General features: G+C 42.4%; 1 protein-coding gene across 2 annotated transcripts in view; it reads left to right on the top strand.

The window, feature by feature from the left end:
* The window catches only part of Lias (lipoic acid synthetase), an 18,350-nt gene that overhangs the window by 4,260 nt on the left and 13,253 nt on the right, over positions 1-837 (top strand). For both annotated transcript variants that reach the window (XM_005359266.2, XM_026785257.1), the window contains one exon: positions 95-175. In XM_005359266.2, coding sequence (XP_005359323.1) covers positions 95-175 — 81 coding nt within the window. The remainder of the gene's footprint in view (positions 1-94; positions 176-837) is intronic.

Here is an 837-nt window from a genome sequence, read left to right on the forward strand (position 1 = left end):
CTTGAAACAAAACGAAACAAACCTGGGACCATCTAATGCTCCGTTGTTGGTAGGTAGGTCTCTTCAACCTGCTGCACCGTTTCCCTTTTCACAGGTCTGCGAGGAAGCCCGGTGTCCCAACATTGGAGAGTGTTGGGGAGGTGGAGAATATGCTACAGCCACAGCCACCATCATGGTAATGAGACCCGCTCAGTCTCTACAGCTTTGGTCCAGGCGTGGGGCAGGGGTATTTTATGTCCTCCTCCTAAGGATGTCCACTGTGAACATCCAGTGAAATCTTTATTGCATATGAATTCATGAAACTTACAAAGAAAAAGAAGTGATAGAATCTTGTCACCTGTTGTGATTTGACTCTTCTCTGAATTAGTCTATTATTGGTTCTTCCATGTATCTAGTAGTTAACTATTTGGTACCTTAGGGGAAGTGTTGGATCAATGTTTGGAGATATTCTAACTTTTGTGCACTTTTTCCTATCATGTATTTAACAAGAATGAGCTGTATCTCCAGCTCCACTCTCCTCAGATCTGCATGATGTCTTCCCACTGAGTATATCAGCAGCCAGTGGCTCAGGGGTGGAATCACCTGCTGTCAAGCCTGGTGACCCGAGTTCAACCCACCGGACCCACACAGTGGATGGAAAAAGTCAACTCCTACAGTTGCCCTCTGACGTCCTTGTGTTTCCACACACACAGATGCCCATACAGACAAAATAAATTTAAAATGTCATTTAAAAAGAATATATTTTAAAATCATATTTGTTGATCTTTAAGTAGTAAATAGTCTTTATAAACCATGAGTAAGCTGTAAAAAATAACAATTTGTCAGGCAGTGGCACAC

The sequence above is a fragment of the Microtus ochrogaster genome, linkage group LG1, assembly GCF_000317375.1.
Source record: "Microtus ochrogaster isolate Prairie Vole_2 linkage group LG1, MicOch1.0, whole genome shotgun sequence".
Lineage (NCBI taxonomy): Eukaryota > Metazoa > Chordata > Mammalia > Rodentia > Cricetidae > Microtus > Microtus ochrogaster.